The 17,724-nt window shown below is 39.1% G+C and overlaps 1 protein-coding gene across 1 annotated transcript in view; it reads right to left on the reverse strand.

Moving 5' to 3' along the window:
• Window positions 1-2,711: 2,711 nt before the first annotated feature.
• The window catches only part of TGFB2 (transforming growth factor beta 2), a 220,830-nt gene continuing 205,817 nt past the window's right edge, over window positions 2,712-17,724 (reverse strand). Inside the window, exons 3-7 of the mRNA XM_082252625.1 lie at window positions 11,852-11,984; window positions 11,516-11,626; window positions 9,989-10,166; window positions 9,063-9,216; window positions 2,712-3,409 (exon numbers count right to left, since the gene is read on the reverse strand). Coding sequence (XP_082108751.1) covers window positions 3,251-3,409; window positions 9,063-9,216; window positions 9,989-10,166; window positions 11,516-11,626; window positions 11,852-11,984 — 735 coding nt within the window. The 3' untranslated portion in view covers window positions 2,712-3,250. The remainder of the gene's footprint in view (window positions 3,410-9,062; window positions 9,217-9,988; window positions 10,167-11,515; window positions 11,627-11,851; window positions 11,985-17,724) is intronic.

Raw genomic sequence — 17,724 nt, forward strand, 5'->3', positions numbered from 1 at the left:
AGTTGAGGCTACAACTCCTCTATTGTAATACTATTGGTACAGTTACATATACCTGGAACAAACATAGCATAGCTATACAGCATCATAGTAAAGGTCTGTTGATTAGACCGGTACGTATTAAATATTTCACTAGTTTACTAAATTAAATTTACAATAACAAACAAATGCCTCATACAATCAGAGATTTTTGCATTAACATATTATGTTTTTTTTGTTTTTTGTTTTTTTTTATGTAGACTGTAACGTATGGTGATTACTGATTTAGTTTATTTTTTTTATTATGTACAGAAAAATTACAGATGTGCTTTTTATACTAGAAAGGCAATATATACACCAATCATATCACTTAAATAGACAAAGACCTCCCAACAGGCCTGTATAAAGTCAAGGTTGGCGGCTGCCTTGATATGCTCGAACTGCACTGCCTAATCTCAAGGCACGGCCTAAATTTAATTTTCCATGGCCTCCTATAACCCATGTCCCACCCCTTTAAAAATTCCTGAAAGGCCAACTCCTCTGATTTAATATAAGCGCAAAAGCGCATTTATTTGTAAATAATATGTATTAACTATATTGTATCTTTATGCCTTTATAAGCTCTTGTACTGTTGGCCAGGCTTTGTTGTTGAAGGAACCATAGACATCTATGGTCCTCTAACAATTAAAGCTGCAATGCATTTAAATAATGCAGCTATATCTACAAAATACTCTGAATGTGACTGTCAGCATTAAATGCTCTGACATATCTCTGACAGGGTTGTATACATAATTCCCAAATGCAAGAAGAACATTTTTTAGGTTTCCCACTGAACACAGGTGAATCCTACATTTGAACATGTATCATTAAGGGCAACAAAAAATTCAAGAACCCATTCCAAAGGATCAATATAGGTAATTAATACTATTTAAGGAGTTAAAGCTTATGTAAACACTTTTTTTGCATTCTCACCTGGTGATCCTGCCAGCAACACACTTCCTGTGCAAGGGTAACAATGCAAACTCATCTATGGAGCAGAATTGTCCCCCCCAAGCTGTTCCCCTGATTTGGACTTCAAATACCTTCCCCTCTATTTCATAACACAGAGAAGATTGTTTCTTTAGTCCTAGTAGATAGCTGGGAATAACCTATATGAGTGCAGCACAGGCTGAGAGCACAGGAAGTTATAATCTGGCAAGATTTCTGGCATAGGTATTTTTTTGCACTTATCAAACAGATTTAACAAAACACTTTCAAATGTATATTTAACAGATAAAAATGGTTCAAAAGAGAAGTACATACTTAGATTTTACATACCCTTTAATGATTTATTTTTTCCTGCTTAATAAACATTATAAAAAAAAAATACATTTGAGGTTTAAGGCCTAGTTTTTGTAGGGAAAAAAGGGCAGTGGTCAGTAGGATGCAGATTTCTTCTTTCTTTCTTTTTTTTGCAGAAAATGTAAGATAGGCCTTGACAAAAACAACAAGACTTTTGGGGGACGTATGTAAATGTTGCCCATTCTTGAGGCAGTTCAAATTGGTCAGGTGCCAAAAAAAGAAAGATTAACAAATATGAAATAAAAAAAAAAAAGTTCCCCTTAAATGTCCATGTACCTTAGTTGTGCAGTATCAATGTGATCTCAAAACCAAAAATGTGTATTTATTTCTTAACACATGCAGAGGTGTTTAACTTAGAGTAAACTAAAATTTCCAATGAAAATGTATTTACCAAGGAAAAGTACAAACCTTGCTTTGTTGCTAACTATCTAGAGATGTCTCAAGTTGATAGGGCAGCTGAAACTATACATTTCTTCTGAAAAGCATATTAGGGACTGATCCAATGTGTATGAAGATATAAAATACCCCATCATCAGCCATCTTCCTTACTAGTTCTCAGTATCTGTTTATAAATAGCTTCCCCAAAAAGTGTACTGATAGCCATTTTTTATTTCAGCATAGATGAGAGCTCAACTGTGAGCTGCATTCTTGACGTCCATCAAACAGCTTCATCAACTGAATATAGGCAACACGTATTGTTGAATTTGAAGAGCACCCAAAACTAGTAACTTTGTAATGGTTAAACGCCAGTGGTTTCAGTCATCTCCTGTGTTCCTTTAACAACTGAAGACCAGACAAGAAGTCCAGCCCCTACATATGGATTTTCAATGTGGTAATGCACCTATAATATTTTACCTGTGGCTATAAATATAGACCCTTGAAGGCAAAACCATTGTTCTGCAGGTGGCCAAAGTGAGTCTATAGCTCAGGGCCAAAGTCAGAATCTCAGAGGAGGACATCCCCATCTGGACCCTAAATGTTTCGGGAAACCAGTGGGAGAGAGAAAACCACCACTGTCCATCCTTAACAGCTTTGGTAGAACTACACTTAAAATGGTGCATTCATCTCAAAAGTACATCTGTAAGCTAAAAAACCTTTATTATCACCCATTATTTGATTTGAGCTATTTGTTTGGTCTGTGTTTCAGCACAAAATTCATGGTAAAATAATAAATAAGATCATCATCAAAATAATGGTGTTCTAAGCGGTTTGTGGACTGACTACTAGAACACAATAGGCAGGTCAAGTAAGAGCAGATGCATTAACTGCACTTAAAGGGATATTCCTGTTTTCATTTTCTTTCACATAATGAAACTAATAAATTCTTCCAGTGTTTATTTTTTTTTTTAAATAAATGTCTCTCTGTAATTCGCCATTGCTCAGAAAGCATTGAGACATTATTTTCTGTAATTGTGTCTTCACTGTGAGGCTTTTTTCCTCTTTGTTTTGTGCTGATGTCATTTGCACGCAATAGAATATCGAAAAGTAAAGCCGGATAAGAAACAGATGTGGAAGAAGACCAACATATTTCACGCTATAGCTGTGCATACAACAAAGTACCAGAGAAGGAGAATGATTTTAACGAGAAACAAGTTAATTTTGTGAAGAGACAAGGGCTCATTCTGCCAGTCACTGAGATCAAATGTTTTTGGCCCAAGTCTCCCACTATAACACAGGAACATTAACCAGCAAGGGAGAGGGGGTAATGCTCCTCTCCAAGGATCTAGAATTGAGTCACTACAAAACCCTTAATGAAACCTTCAATATTTTGAATTTTCTGCCAGTTAAAAAAAAATTCAAAAAGTTCACACTAGTACCGTTTTTCCCCCTTTTTTACATTATAACACTGATTGAACAAGCCCTATTTTTTACATTTTTTTTTTCAAATGTTTTGGATTTTTCCCCCACTAAAACACATGCCGTATTGTCAGGTCTAGCTACATTTACACGATTTTACGATCATATTTGAGAGCTGTTCGATTTTCGGTGTTTTCCCAACATAGTACAATATGGTTAAAGATTCTAAGTCTTGAGATACGCAGCACGGCGAAGCAGAAGCTTCTGGGTTAATGGTGTTGTACAGTCCAAGAACCTGTAGGAGAAAAAAAATGAGGCTTGTTAAAGTGAAATATAGAAAAAAAACACATAAGTTGTAACTTTTTTTCGTTTTGGATAGTGGGAAAGAATGAAAACATCTGGCAATTAGGGATGAGCTGGGTTCCTTCTGCAGAACCCGTTGGAAGCTGTTACATGATCACACCCCACCTGGCCAATCAGCTGTGCCTGAGGTATTTCCTAAAATGGCCACATGACTATATTGGGTCAATGACATTGACCTAATATGGCCATGTGCCCATAATTGGTCAATGATGTCACAAGCAGTACCATTTCCCCCCCCCCTCCTTTTTTAACATGAGGCTGCTGGGGAAGGGGGTGACTGGACCAGCAGGGATAGGATTATGTGACTGTATCCCAAGGGGGACCAAACCGAGCTCATCCCTAATGCCAATTTATCTTTGCCCTACCATAACATGGTGGTGCAGTCTTGTCACTCTGACACTCACTTAGAAACTAACGTTTTTTTGACTTGTACTGATAAAAGGTAAAAGATAGTAGTCTTTAAAGCGTATCTAAATGAACAAAAATTTAATGTTTTGCACCCTACCAGTTCTTAGATGTGGTGGCTACATTCGTTTTCCTTATTTAGGCATTATTCCTTTTATTTTCACCTGGCAATCCTGCCTGTACTAGGGTGAATGTTCATTCACTGTACTGTATCTATGTAAAGGCAGCACTGTTACCCAGGAACAAAAAGTGTTTTAAGACTACATAACACTTCCTCCTCTCCTAGTCCACAACCAAAGCTGGAAACAATTCTCGTACAATCCGTAAATGGTAAGTTTTTAGCCCACAAGATTTCTGGCATGATCACTGGGTATTTTTTTGCCCTCATCAAACAGATATAGCAAAACACTCAATGCTATTTTTAACTGACCAAAAGGGAGTAAATAACAGAAGTGTATTGTAAAGCTGGACCAGCCGAGATTCAATCCATGTATGGGCAGGCTGATTGTACTGAAGTCATTCCATTGATCGACTTCAGTACAACCAGCGTGTTGGTTTTTCTGCATGCAATTACTTCTGCGGGAGGGATTCCTCCATCGAGCAGTTTTCTTTTTTGCAACCTGTGGTTGCAGAAAAGAAAATCACATATTCTATGGCCTGCCTTAGGTTTTACATACACTTTAAAGTGGAGCATTTCCTATAACTTCCTGTCTTTGTGCAATCTGTCATTAGAACAGAAAGTAAGGAGAAATCTGCCCAAATCTGTCCAAATCTGCCCAATAGGAACAAAGACATCAACTAATTGTTCATTCAGCAAGCCCATTCCCCACACAGTAAGAAAGCACACCCTAGAGACACATTTAACCCTTTGATCGCCCCCGGTGTTAACCCCTTCCCTGCCAGTGTCATTAGAACAGTAAAAGTGCATATTTCTAGCACTGATTACTGTAGTAATGTCACTGGTCCCCCCAAACGTGTCAAAAAAGTCAGTTTCTGACTGTCCGCCGCAATGTTGCAGGCTCATTAAAAAATCGCTGATCGCCGCCATTACTAGTAAAAAAGAAAAATAATAAAGTAAAAATTACATAAATCTTTCCTCTAGTTTGTAGACGTGATAACTTGTGCGCAAACCAATCAATATACACTTATTGGGATTTATTTTACCAAAAATATGTAGCAGAATACATTTTGGCCTAAAATGATGACAATTTTTGATTTTTAAATTTTTTTAATTGGCAATGTTTTATAGCAGAGAGTATAAAATATCGTTGTTGTTTTTTTTTCCAGAATTGTCACTCTTTGTTTGTTTTTAGCGTAAAGAATAAAAATAGTAGAGGTGATCAAATACCACCAAAAGAAAGCTCTATATGTGGGGAAAAAAAAGGACATCAATTTTATTTGGGTAAAGGGTTGCAAGACCGCAAAATTGTCAGTTATCGCAAAAAATGGCCTGGTCATTAAGGGGGTAAAACCTTTCGGTCCAGAAGTGGTTAAATAAGCAAAAAAAACCCATCATGATAAATCTATAGTACCTGGTCAGTTATAAGGCATTCATTCTAGTAAAAAGGAGTTGTATTTGTAAAGAACAATATTTGAGTGAGATGGAATTTGATAAACATTGTATAAAACAAATGTTATTTCGGCTGCTGAGTGCAGTGAATAGGTGACCCAGTGGTGGTGCTTATGGATTAATAAGGATATTATTAATAGGTTAGTAAAACACAAAGTGACCTTTTCCTGCTGGTTCAATTGGCTATTTAAGACTGGAACAGAAGTTCTGTTCATCCCGGCCACAGTGGCTATATTATACAGTGCTTGCACAAGCATCTCATGCACAGTAAATGCCTAACAGATATTTCTGACGGGTTAGTATCTGGAGAAACTGTTGCTTCTGCTCAGCAATTACTCATTTTTCTGTAAAGCTGTCCTTGCAAGTAAGAAAGCCTTGCATGTAACTAGTTAAAGTATATGAAATCCCAGAATCTGTTTTTCGGTATATATTTTCTTAAGGAAATCCTTTTTTGTAAATCTGTTGTAAAGTTTCCTACCTAGAGATCTTGCCAGTAAAATCACTTCCTGTTACAGGCTGACAGCAATAAGCCACTGACTCTTTATTAGTGGTAGTGTTGCTAACCTGCTGTGTGCACTCCTTTAGTTGGCCACTGGGTTACTTGTCAGGTCTATTAAATTGGTAGCCCAACTGTCAGCTAGCTGATGGCGCTGCTCCATTAATGGCTGCGTGGCATTTTCCAGGAGGGTTCTTGGAAAGTGACAGTAGTGGACCATGCCTGTTCAATGTGTGCAAAAACTGCCATTTGTCTGCATCCAAAGCTTGTGTGACAAGGTGACAACAGAGAAGCACAGTTTGGGAGACAGGGACAGAGCGCGGCCACCACATAACAGGAAGTGTTCGAACAAGGTCCCCAATGGCAGGATCACCAGGTACTATTTAAAATAAACCTACAGATTTAAACATATTTAATAATGACATTTAAAATGACATGACCATGTTAAAGATTGGGATTTCAATGGCAGGGTTAGCATATGTTGGCACTGTCATATTCCTGTTCATCATTTTCTGATTAAAAAATAATTCCTGAGCCTGGATTTTCCGTGTGTGGACCATTTTTCTTGGATTCTCAAATTTTGGAGAAGCAAAACTAGAACCAGGCACAGACCCTGGGCTGAAGGTGAGTTGGCCTCCCTTGAGGTAGCAGATTTTCTTATGTATACACTAGGGATCGACCGATTATCAACAAAGACGATATATTGAGGGCCGATATGCACTTTCCCCGATATATTTGAATCGGCAATCAAAGAAAAGGAACTCACTGCTCAAGGTGGTATGAAAGTCTGATGACACACACCGGCTCGCCTCCGTGAATAATCAATGAAGAAAAAGAATTGGCTGCACTCCAGATGAGGTCAAAATCCAGATTTATTGACTGGACATCCCAACGTGACAATAGTGACAAGGTAGACGCGTTTCACACACTACAATGTGTGCTTAATCATTGTAGTGTGTAAAACGCGTCTACCTTGTCACTATTGTCACGTTAGGATGTCCAGTCAATAAATATGGATTTTGACCTCATCTGTAGTGCAGCCAATTCTTTTTCTTCATATTGGAATCAGCCCCGGAGGTTACTGATATTGCCGATATTTCGGGAAAGTTCTTGTACCGGAGTGTTGCCTGCAGCTAGAGGCATCACCCCGATACCGGCATCCATAGGCGAGGGTCGGCTGTCTTGTAATGACAACCGATGCGGTTCGCCCGGGTCTCCCTTCCCACCAGGAGACCCGGACACCGCCGAGGACCCCATCAAAGCCGTGTTCGGCTCTGATCAGGTCTCTATGCAAAAACCCGGAAGTGATGTCATGACATCACTTCCGGGTACTGGCCCCAGATTAAAAAAACAATGACAGCATTCAAAACAGCCATACTTGGCGTTTTGAATGTTTTTAAGAGCAGAGGAGGGGTTTGGGGTCTTTTAGACCCCCAGATCCCTCCACAAGTGTACCTGTCAAGAAAAAAATAAAAAAATAAAAAATGTTTTAAATGTACGAAAATATTGGCGCATATCGGCCGATACTGATATGCATTGGCCAAAATATCGGTATCGGCAGCGAAAAACCGATATCAGTTGATCACTAGTATACAAGGAAAAGTATGTGAGGCCCTGGGAATTTACTGGTTTCTTGCAGTAATCTGATTTTCATCTACAGTAGGTCACAACAATGGATAAACACTATGTGCTTAAGATGATAACACACAAACAATTCAACTGAATCTAATGAGGGTCAGATCACATTTTATGGCAAATTAATGAAGAAAACCAGTTGATGCCAAGGGGTCCACATACCTATTCTTGCCACTATATATCTTTCAGGTACACTGGTGGTAAGGTCAGCACACCTGTTATGACAGTGACAATGAACTTTGTTGAGGTTTATTTTACATATTGGGTACCACAACTCAAAAATATCCTTGTAGCCTCAGCAGTGATTCTATAAGTGGAGCTGGACTAGACCAAGTAACTGTAGCAGAAGTCTGCAAGTAAGTCTACCTATCAGTCTTCACCTATACCCTAAACACCAGAATTGGGTGGACTAAACCTTAAAAGTGAACTCGTCAGCTGTGTGAAATATTTGAATGATAAAATCTCTGTATAAGTGATCTGCTATTACTTCTGTTACTCACAACCACCCCCCCCCCCACCCCCCCCACCATTTATAACCTTGATGTTATTTTATTGCAGCAGGCTTGACTTAACTGAACCCGGAGTCAGATCCCACCTTCCAGAGCTAAGCTTTCCTTATTGCCCAGTGATAGTACATCAAAGGCCAAAAAAAGTGAATAAATGTTAAGAATGAACTTGCCTACTGATCTTTCACTTCAACTGAGTTCATGTTATCAATGTCTCATCAGGTCAGGTGATCAAACAAAGGGGTACTTAAAGAAGTATTTAAGCTGCTCTTTCACTATAAATAAAGCAGAGAAGGAACGCTAGGATGAGGGTTCAAGTTCACTTTAGCTGCTGGTATACTTCATTTACCACAGTATTTGGCAAAGGTAGAAATGTTAATAGGCCGTAAACCATCCTAAATAATAATAGTCAGTCATACACCATCTTGAATTGTTAGTAAATAAATCATTCACTGTCTTGAAAGGTTAGTAATTAGGTCATACACCCTCTTGAAGGGTTAGTTATTAAAGAGGAGTTCCACCCCCCAGGAAAAAATTAAAAGTCAGCAACTACAAATACTGTAGCTGCTGACTTTTACATTTTAGGACTTACCTGTCCAGGGTTCCCACGATGTCAGCACCCAAAGCAGATTTTTGGATCGACTCTCCGATGCTGCCACCGCCATTTAAGGTATGTGAACCCGGCAGTGAAGCCTTTCCGCTTCACAGCCAGTTTCCTGCTGTGCATGCGCGAAGCGCGCTTCGCTTTATAATTGGCCCAGCGACGGAGGCGGGGGGCCGAACTTCCGAGGGACAGTGCCACAGCACTGTCTTCCTGAAGTGGGGAAGGGTACCTGTCAAAAACAGGTACCCGTTCCCCACTCCCCGCTGGCGGGAAATCAGCGTAAAGTTATACACTCTATACACTATACAACATTGAAATGCTAATAATCAAGTTATACACTTCTTCTGAGAAGGAAACATTTGGACTCACCCTTGTGTGCTGTGTGTCGGAGCTCCAGAGATAGGGGCAGGCTCCAGCACAGAAGTTAGCATTGTACCCTTTGGGTTCGTGAATCCACTTCCAGCCAAGGTGCTTCTTAAAGTCAATATACAATGAACGCAGACAGCAATTGTCTTGAACATTCCTGTCAAAAAGTGCAATAAAAGTTCCAGTAAGTGTATTTAGATCTATATATATATATATATATATATATATATATATATATACAAACTATGGTCGGCCTCTGGTGCTGAGAGAGATTATGCAGGCTGTGAAAGGCTTAGCTCTACTTCTAATAATACGATTTGCCTGGCTGTCGTTCTGACTTTGTCTAGATATTTTTTCCATTTTACTGACTGTGTTAAAGACAGCCAGCCAGCCAACTAGTAGTTTCAGAAGGAGATCATCAAAGGAAGTCTTCATGTCTCTCAGTTTTGGTTAAAATACAAAAATCTTAAACCCCAAAAAATGGAATGGATAGAACCCCTGTCAGTTTATTTTCTGCTCTGTGTGTCCCAATAAATTGGCTGCCAGACAACTCACTGATTGAGTACCCACCCTTCCAGGTTCCAGTCGCATAACAACACTAAGCCCTAGTGAAGGGGGATTGATGTTAACTTTTGATAAGACCCTTTTGTTGTGACATGTAAAGGTATTTACTGTACTGTAGCTGGACAAATCCCTATGGATTGGGGGCTCTCATTCTTTAACTTTATACAAGATGCATTTCCCCGGAATCCTGTTGAGGTCCACTAGGCAATAGAGAGCTTCCATGTTCAAGCAAACATTTAAATTTTAAGGACTTACTCCAAGCTTGGAGTTCAGCACGTCACCATCCTAATTTCATTTTAACATTGAGTCTGTGTTTACATGGCCCAGAGAATTCATTCATCTGTACGGCTACATTATTTACTCACCTAAAACAATAAGCAGCATCTAAAGCCCGTTTCTTCCGCCGGTTCGGCTGCTGCGACTCTTGCCTGTACGACGGCAGCAGCATTAGTAATAGATGAGGGGTCTGGCTGTTATGCTTTTTCTGACCAGGCTTGAAATTTTTGTGGTCGACGATGGGGTATAAGAAGGGGTCATCAATACCTTTTAAAAGATGTGCAGAAAATGATAGATTAAACCTCTATGTGCACACACTAAGCTGTAAGGTTACAGTATAACCTGTTAAAAAATAAATAATAACACTTACCTGTCCCATCCCGTTACCTGTATCTCTGGTCTTCCCTTTTATGTAGCACTAAGCTGACTGAAGAATTTTCATCATCTGACACTTCTGGATGTGTCGGATGCCTAAGTTCCCTCTGTGCCCTGTGGTTTCACCCACCAGTCACTACATAACCAAAGTTCAGCATAGACACAGTAGTAATGTAGCAGCCTACAAGTGAAACCACAGCACACAGCAAATATGACACTTGGAAAGGTCAGATGCTGATTCTTTTTTCCAAATTCATATTTTTTTTTTATATCTGCAAAGTACAGCAATAAAACTACAATTCTTGTTTTTATTCTGACTACAATGATCTATCACAGTGGTCCTCAACTCCGGTCCTCAGGGCCCACTAACAGGCCAGATTTTAAGTATTACCTTGGGGAGATGCAGACTAGAGTACTGCAATCACTGAGCAGAAAATGATATCACCTGGGATGTATTTCAGTTATCTTGCAAACCTGGCCTGTTAGTGGGCCCTGTAGGCCAGGATTGAGGACCACTGATCTATCACAATAGGTCAGATTATTTCTTATGGGTTGCAGTGACTATGAATCGGAGTCAGTCTAGCCAAAAAAAAAATATTTTTGTCATAGGTGGAGTCTGGTGGGCCAAAACACATGCTGGTTTGTCATTATATGAAATTTCAATCAACGTGATCATCTTTCCCAGTTCTTATCTATGAACTGTAGAATACTTCCACCTAATTTATGGAGATGAGGAGAGCAACTTTGGATATTACAGTGAGTAAGAGTAGTCACCCTAGGGCAGGAAGAATGTTGCTGACAGGTTCACCAGGTGAAAATATTAAAAAGTCCTGAAAAATGAAAATTATTACAGCCACCATATCTAAGGGCAGGAAGATGCAATATACTACATTATTTGTTTTTGGGTTTAGATATGCTGAAGAATCCCTTCACAATTCCTAGTTTTGTCCTCATCTCCAAAGGGTCTTCCCACTCCTCCTGCTGTATGCATAACATAACTGAAAAATAAATTCAACAGGGGAATCGGGACCCCTTGTAATAGCTACAGCAGATGTGCAGACCAAAGAGGTTTCACCACCAGAGCCCCCAACACGTAGAAGAAAACATTGAAATGTAACTTTTGTGTGGAGTTCTCAGTTGGCAGAATTACTAACAACCCATATCAACATGATCCTTTATTAATTAATCAAGTTAGCAGCAAGTGCATTTTTATAAAAGAAAGAATGGAACTAATAATGTACCTGCAAATCTGGTTTCCAGCTCTTCACTTTTGTTTGGGATGATGTAGTTATTTGAAGGTACAAAAGTGCAACAAGGACAATGTAAACTTATTTTAAATCCAAGATTCCTATCTGTAAGAGAAAGGATGAGATTTACCAATAAACAGAAAGAGATAGATAGATAGATAGATAGATAGATAGATAGATAGATAGATAGATAGATAGATAGATAGATAGATAGATAGATAGATAGATAGATAGATAGATAGATAGATAGATAGATAGATAGATAGATAGATAGATAGATAGATAGATAGTGTAGAAACAGAGAATGTCTTCTAATTGAATTGGACTTACCTCTGTGGCGAAGCCATTCCTTGATGGCCTCTGTGACATCAAACGACAACCACTCGCCCTCTGCTCTCGTCTTCACGACTTTACTGTCTATGTAACGCTGCATTGGTGATGTTAAGTCTTTGGATTTAAGGATCTGTATCCAAAAAAAATCAGCAAAGACAAAAACCATAATGAAACAACATCAAAGTCTTTTTTTTCCTATGAATAAAGACTTAGATAAAAAAAAGTAGTAAATTGCACAACCTAGTGAGGTCAACATTAACAAGCATCCCACTGTGGGAGCATTGATACACAACTGTGCTAAACATCTGGCTTTATTTAGAAGCTCCTTGATTAGTAGCACTGTGACTTGCTCTTACTATTTCTCAGTGCAAGTCTACCAGTCAGGTCTGACTTACTAGAAACAAATAGTTTCTGTGTGGTTGAGATTTTGTCTAAGTAGCTGATGGTCAGACAGGCTGATTAATTGCAGTGAAACACAGAAATCCACTCAGAAAAAAAAAAAAAAAAATGAATTCATTATATAAACAATTTTAAAGAAAATATCTTAGGACAGGGATGTCCAACTTTTTAACCTTCCTGAGCCACATTGGAAGAAGAAGAATTGTCTTGGGCCACACATAAAATACACTAACACTAAGGATAGCCAATGAGCAAAAAGTCTGGCAGATCACAAGTTAACAATCACTGATATAGATAATGTACCTATACAGTATGAGTATTAAAACTTCATTTTTTTTGTAACATTTTATATTGAAAAAGTAAAAGAGGGCAACATAAAAGTAGTGTGATATTTGACACTGTTTTTGCTAAACTAATGCACCAATATCTGGTTCCTTGGATGTAGTTGCAATTCTCAATGAATTCTCAAGATGCTCATCAGATATTTGGGTTCTAGTTTTGCCTTCTGTGTGCTTCATCCTTGAAAATAGTTGCTCATAGGTGCTGCCGAAAACTGATGAAGGTAATTGTGAATAGGATATTTTTCTTTAGGGAAGATAAAACTTAGAAAAGTCCAGGAGAGACTGTCAAATTTTTCTTCGACCACGTCTGTTTGCTAAGTGTAAACGCATTTTTACAACCCCCCTCCCAAAAAAATGAACATGTTTAAGTAGGTTTATGATTTTGTGTTGGGCCGCATTCATAACCGTCTTAGCCCACATGCGGTCTCTGGGCGCAGGTTGGACACCCCTGACTTAAGAGCATGTAGTAATGGGAAAACTATATTAGAACACCTAAAGCAACCATTACAATATATATGTATTGTAAACTATACTCTATAGCTCTCTTTTTATATCTTCAGTTAGAGCATGTTCCGATAGGAGACAGCAGTCACAGAAAACTTCCATGGCTTATGGAGAGACTCCAGGTAACAGGGAGAGTCACAAGACCCCATGAATTACCTGAACTTGACAATCACATGACCAAGCATAGAGCAGTGCCACTGGAGTTTCCCTGCACACCATTGAGGATCTCTTTCCGGAAACCTCCAGCTGGTGGTCTCTGCAGGACTTTGATTAAAAGACAGATGAGTAACTGAGCTCTGGATCTTTGAGTATGAGACATTTTCCAGTAGGCAGAGTACAGGGGCCATAATTGGGCCTGGAGCACTAGGTTCAGAAGTAATGAGAAAAGGAGAATCACACTATTCTTAAAGGTCTTTACTGTTAGGGCTACAAGATTGTGGAATTCTCTACCACAAGAGGTGGTTTCTGTGGGAAGTATGGTGGCTTTCAAAAGACTCTTAGACGTACATCTCAAGGATCAGAACATTCAGGGCTATGTGAGATGATTACAGCCACACACAACTACACAGGTTGAACTGGATGGACTATTGTCTTTATTCAACCTCACCTACTATGTAACTCTGTAACTATGTATGTAATTTATTACACATTCAAAACATCCATCACATTTCAGAGACTTTAGAATTCTCCCTTCATCAGGGCTTAACAACCCTTTAAAATGTCATGTCAAAATGCAAAATAAAATTCTAAACTTACCTAACAAGCACACAACCTAATAAACAAAAACTAGTTCTCTTAAAATGGAAATACATCTGACCTCTGTTGAGTTTAGCTTTAGGCTATCTATTTTTGAGTGAAAGAAATATAAAACAAACTGGGGGAATGTCTAGGCTTTTTATTCAAGACTTTCAGCCACCTCCATTCTCAAAGTAGGTCATTCACCCAAGTGGTCTCACTGACGCACTTCATTACCACCTCATCCACTATAAATATCCTCCCCTAGAAGCCGATTTAACCAATAACTGGGCAGTGTGCGTTTTTTTTTTTTTTTGCTCTGTTCTGTGTTTAGGGCTCTTACACATACAGCACATCTGCAAATATCTTTAAAAACATGGTAGCAAAAGTTATATGTTTATATGTTTGCAGAGATCCTAAAGCACACCTGTGCCCGGACTATAGACAATAAATAGTTTGCATGCTCTTAAGCAGTAACAAGCTTTAATACAAGTTATCACTGGCCTCTCTGGCTGCATGTACAGTGAAGTTATTCATTTTCAAAGAGCCTCAAAAATCACAATAAGGCCTCATGCACACTGGACGTTTAGGGCGTTAGACCTTTTTTTTTCTGCCTCTAAACGCTCCTGCATGTTAACATGGGTCCATGCACACATAGGTGTTTAGAGTCAGAAGAAAAGCCCACAGCCAGCGCATCCAGAAGCAGCTGCATTTTGGCAGAAAAACTACTTAACGCGTGTAAATGAGCCTAAATGTGCATTTAGCGCTTGAGCATTTCTTCATTTCAATGGCCAGAATAAATTACTATACCGGCCAATGAAAAAAAAATTAATGCTCAGGCGCTTGACATTGTTGAATGCAGCTAAAAATATTAAATGTGTTTACAAGTGTCAAACTCTTTTCTGCTAAACTGCTGCTGACAGGAGGAATTGCGCTGAGGAGAGATGGCAAAATGTCCAGTGTGCATGAGGCCTAAGACTCTGAAATTTGTTTTCAACAACGAAATACCTGCTGTGTGTTTACATTAGAAGGCTGGTCGACTGCCAAGATTCTGCTTTCCTGAGAAAACAGCCGAGAATTCAGTACCACTGTTGTAAACTTTGAAGAATAATTTATCCAAAAATCATATAGCTACAGAGGTGAATGAGGGTTTGCTTAGATTAAGTAAATACTTTATTGTGCAGAGATTGGGTACAGGTTGCCTTTAAAGTGGATCTAGCATTGCATAAATATTTTTTCGTTATAATTCATACGTGCTAAGCACTGTGTAGGTGTAATACTTCACAGATGACACAGCTATGTAAATCGTTGTGCCTGTGTTCTGTTCAGGGCGGGTTAGGGAAACATTGCTCAAGTTCAAGTGCCGAATCAAAACCCATTTGCAATCAATTGGAACTGAATGTTAAAAGACACTGATGGCCAATTTCTAGGTAAATTGGCAAGAGATTGTCAAACAAATGGCTTGGGGCTGGGCAGAAGCAGAAAATGGTAAAATAATTCAGTTTGGAAGGAAGCAGAAATTGTATTAATGCTTTCATAGCAGGAAAAAAAAAATTGCAAAATTCCTTTAAGTATCATGCTTTCGGGATACCTTGACCCTGCCTGTGAATTGACTCATCTGTACAATTTCATACAATCTATTGCAGCAAACCTGAATATTTACAAAGAAAAAAGAAAGATGACTTTTAAATTGTGGGTAAATGACAGCTTCAGCTGCTTTGCTTTTTTTGCAAACAATTGGCCAGATATTCCCTTCATCAATACTAGGCCCTTATTGTATATGAAGGGCCAGTACAGATGTCAAGGGGGAACCCCATTCCACAAAAAAGGGTCCCCTCCAAATTCTCTACCGGGCCCTTTAGGTCTTGCATGGATTTTATGGGGGAACCACCCACAAAAATCAATAAAACAGCACTGGGCCCCCACCCAGAAATTCAAACCAGACCTTTATCTGAGCATGCAGCTGGGCCCCGAAATGTTGGTTTCTTATGCCTTATGTGATGCCATCTTCACAATAAACACGTGAAACACATCTATTTTGAGCACTGGTGAATTTGAATCTTTGCAAGTAATGTATAGTTGCCTGTATTTTATCTTAGAAGACACTTAGAAGACTACAACATCTTATAGTGCTTTTAGCATACAGTGTCAATTCAGAAAAGAGATCTCTGTTGGGTCACATGGGGTCAAGGGCTCTGTTTTGAAGTTTTTACCAAGTTTACCTTTTACTGGAATTTTCTCAAGGAAATTGGCGTTGTATGAGGACTTCTCTGAATACATAACATTCAGTCATTGGAGTCAGACTCTCTCAGTGTAACAGGGAATTCTAATACAAAAATACATACCTTTATTTGTAATAATGGTTACAAAAGATATGGTATAATCCACTACCAACTAGCTTTCTGGGAAATAATTAAAGCACAGTTGATGTGATTTACCCTCTCTTTTATCACATTTACCTGCATTTTAAAATGTCAGAAATTATTTACAGCAGGCACTGAGAGGAGCTGCATGAGAAGTTGCATGCTATATAACCCAACACTAAAACCCATTGCTATTCTTTGCAGATTCCACCATTCTACTATAGTCTAAAACTCAAGCCTGCCCCCTCCCAGTTCCCACTCCTCACCACAGGTCCGTAACAATGATGTATGCTATAAATGACCAAAAGTGAGGTGCAGAAGATGTTCCCAACAGGAGCTGGTTGAAACTTGCTAGGTTTCGGGCTCGCTGGGTGCTTTACAAGCAACATGTTCGATAATGTATTTGCCTAGCTGCCAGCTGTATGTGATCTGTGGTGTGTTCTAAATATTAAAGTGTTCTGCCAAGTGCCAAATGTACATAACCTGTGGCGTGTTCTGTATATTACTGTGTTTGGTTGGTGTCAACTGTACATGACCTGAGGCGTGTTCTGTATATTACTGTGTTCTGTTGGTGGCAACTGTACATGATCTGAGGCGTGTTCTGTATATTACTGTGTTCTATTGGTGGCAACTGTACATGACCTGTGGCGTGTTCTGTATATTACTGTGTTCTATTAGTGGCAACTGTACATAACCTGAGGCGTGTTCTGTATATTAAAGTGTTCCTCTAGGTGCCAACTGTACATAACCTGAGGCGTGTTCTGTATATTAAAGTGTTCCGCTAGGTGCCAACAGATAGACCCGAAGTGAAATAAAAATAAAATATGCAAAGGGTCGACGAGGGAAACAGGGAAATATAGGGTTACTAATTCATGAGTAGATGTGAGGTTTCATATCAGGATTGGTGGGTTTTGAAGGTCTAGGAGGGGCTTTGGTGTGGTCGAGGTGGGATCAAGGAGAACTCCAAGCAGTTGGAATCCAGCCAATGAAGAAGAAACTTCCCTCCCTCTCGCTCCAAAATGGCTTGTGTTCATCAGTGGTTGTAGTGGCCTGGCGGTTGGGATCTTTGGAGGCCTTGTAAAAAGTCCAGTTAACGGTGGGTTAAGTGGGATTTTGAGACATGGAGGTATCTGTAGAGATGTGAGAGTTTGGATCATCGCTGAGATGGTGTGTTGCAGCCAGGGACCTTTAAGTGGTATACCTATATATATAATATATCACTGGTGAAGTGGCAACCTTGTGAAAAATAGTTGGTGCGCTAAACTGTTATGTGTCCTCAATCAATAATCTTAAAGAACATGATTCTGTAACACAATTCGACAAAATGTAAATATATCATGTATGTGAAAAAATCCAAAAGCAAAGTCCATCAAATTATAAATAACATATAAATGATGTTCCGTGAAACTTCTGTGATATATTCTGTGCTGAAAACTCAATTCAAATACAGTGACATCCACGTGAGACGATCACAAAGGAAAATCTCTCCTCTGTTCTGAAAGCAAACTCAGAGTTTTAGATGGTCCAT

Source organism: Pelophylax lessonae (assembly GCF_965119305.1).
Source record: "Pelophylax lessonae genome assembly, chromosome: 3".
Classification (NCBI taxonomy): Eukaryota; Metazoa; Chordata; class Amphibia; order Anura; family Ranidae; genus Pelophylax; species Pelophylax lessonae.